Source organism: Augochlora pura, unplaced genomic scaffold (assembly GCF_028453695.1).
Source record: "Augochlora pura isolate Apur16 unplaced genomic scaffold, APUR_v2.2.1 APUR_unplaced_5432, whole genome shotgun sequence".
Taxonomy (NCBI): Eukaryota; Metazoa; Arthropoda; class Insecta; order Hymenoptera; family Halictidae; genus Augochlora; species Augochlora pura.
In genome coordinates this window covers 1-1,597 of record NW_027585896.1, presented here as the reverse complement: position 1 = coordinate 1,597, position 1,597 = coordinate 1, and the positions used below count along the sequence as shown (strand labels likewise).

Sequence of the window (1,597 nt, the reverse complement as noted above, 5' to 3'; positions counted from 1 at the left end):
AATACAAATGAAAACCGATATTACCGCATGGCACCATGTTAGTTCAGCCAACAATCCTGCGGACCTGATCTCCCGGGTACAGTCACAAGCGGACTTTTTGAAAGACACGCTCTGGCGCCATGGACCGAAATGGCTTGTCAAGAACGTCGCAGACTGGCCTAAATCAAAATTCGTCGCCACAATCGAATTTTCTGAAACCCGCTCATTAACCTGTTTCGCCACCACAGCAATCTGCAGTCACGAAATACTCGATCGGTACTCCGATATCAAGAGACTACGAAGAATCATTGCCTACTGCCTCCGATTCAAAAGGGGTGCACGAAGAGGAGGAACGCCGACCGCCGAGGAGATAAACTGCGCAAACGAACGCATTGTAATGCTCACGCAAGCATCCGCCTTTGATCGCGAAATTCGCGAACTCAAGTCCGGGGCGATCTTACACGCCAAGAGCCGTCTGCTCTCGTTACACCCTTTCCTGGATAGCAAGGGAATCCTACGCGTCGGAGGCCGACTCCAAAACGCAGCAGTATCATACGACCGAAAACATCCGATGTTGCTGCCAAGAAATTCACACGTTACCGACCTAATCATACGTGAAGCCCATCTGGAGGGCTACCATTCCGGTGTCAATACAACATTAGCCAATGTCCGACAGCAATATTGGCCCATCGGCGGAAAAAACGAAATAAAACGGATTATCCGTCAATGTGTCAGGTGCCTGCGTGTCAAACCACCGGCCATCACCTACGTGATGGGGACTCTACCGGCAGCGCGCGTCTCCGAATGTCGACCCTTCGAGAACTGTGGCGTCGATTACTGCGGACCCTTTCATGTAAAAGAGAAACAATTCCGGAATCGCAAGCGCGTTAAAATCTATGTAGCCGTTTTCATCTGCTTCGCGACAAAGGCCGTTCATCTTGAAGTCGTAGGAGACTTGACTACCGAGGCCTTCATCGCGGCCCTAAAACGCTTTATGGCAAGGAGGGGTATCTGCAAAAACATCTATTCGGACAACGGCACCAATTTCGTCGGCGCTAACAATGAAATGTCCGCGCTGCAAGAAACGTTACAAACCAGCGAGAAGGTCCAGCGCTTCCTCGCTGACAAGTCAACCACGTGGCACTTTATACCTGCACTGTCCCCTAATTTCGGTGGATTATGGGAGGCCGCGGTAAAATCTTTCAAACACCACGTCAAACGAGTGGTGGGCGAAGAATTGTTCACGTTCAAACAATTCAACACGTTCACCATCGAAATCGAAGCCATCCTCAATTCCCGACCGCTGACCCCCTTATCGTCCGATCCTAACGATCCTTCTGCGTTAACACCCGCGCATTTCCTGATTGGCACATCTATGACGAGCATGCCTGAGGTTGATTTCAGAGACACTCCGTGCAACAGATTGTCAAATTGGCAACACATACAGAAAGTCAAACAAGACTTCTGGACCCGGTGGCACAAGGAGTACATCCACCAACTCAACGTGCGAACGAAATGGACCAAGGGCACACACGATATCAAGGAAGGATCCTTGATCATTCTGAAGGACGACCACCTACCACCGCTGCAATGGCATCTCGGACGAGTCGAGAAGGTG

General features: G+C 50.5%; 1 protein-coding gene across 1 annotated transcript; it reads left to right on the top strand.

Annotated features, from left to right (window-relative positions):
- Positions 1-7: 7 nt before the first annotated feature.
- LOC144477945 (uncharacterized) lies at positions 8-1,572 on the top strand (the record flags this gene model as incomplete). Its single annotated transcript, XM_078195669.1, has 1 exon — positions 8-1,572. A coding segment is annotated over exon 1 (1,565 nt), but the record flags the coding sequence as incomplete, so codon positions are not given.
- Between the last annotated feature and the right edge of the window lie 25 nt (positions 1,573-1,597).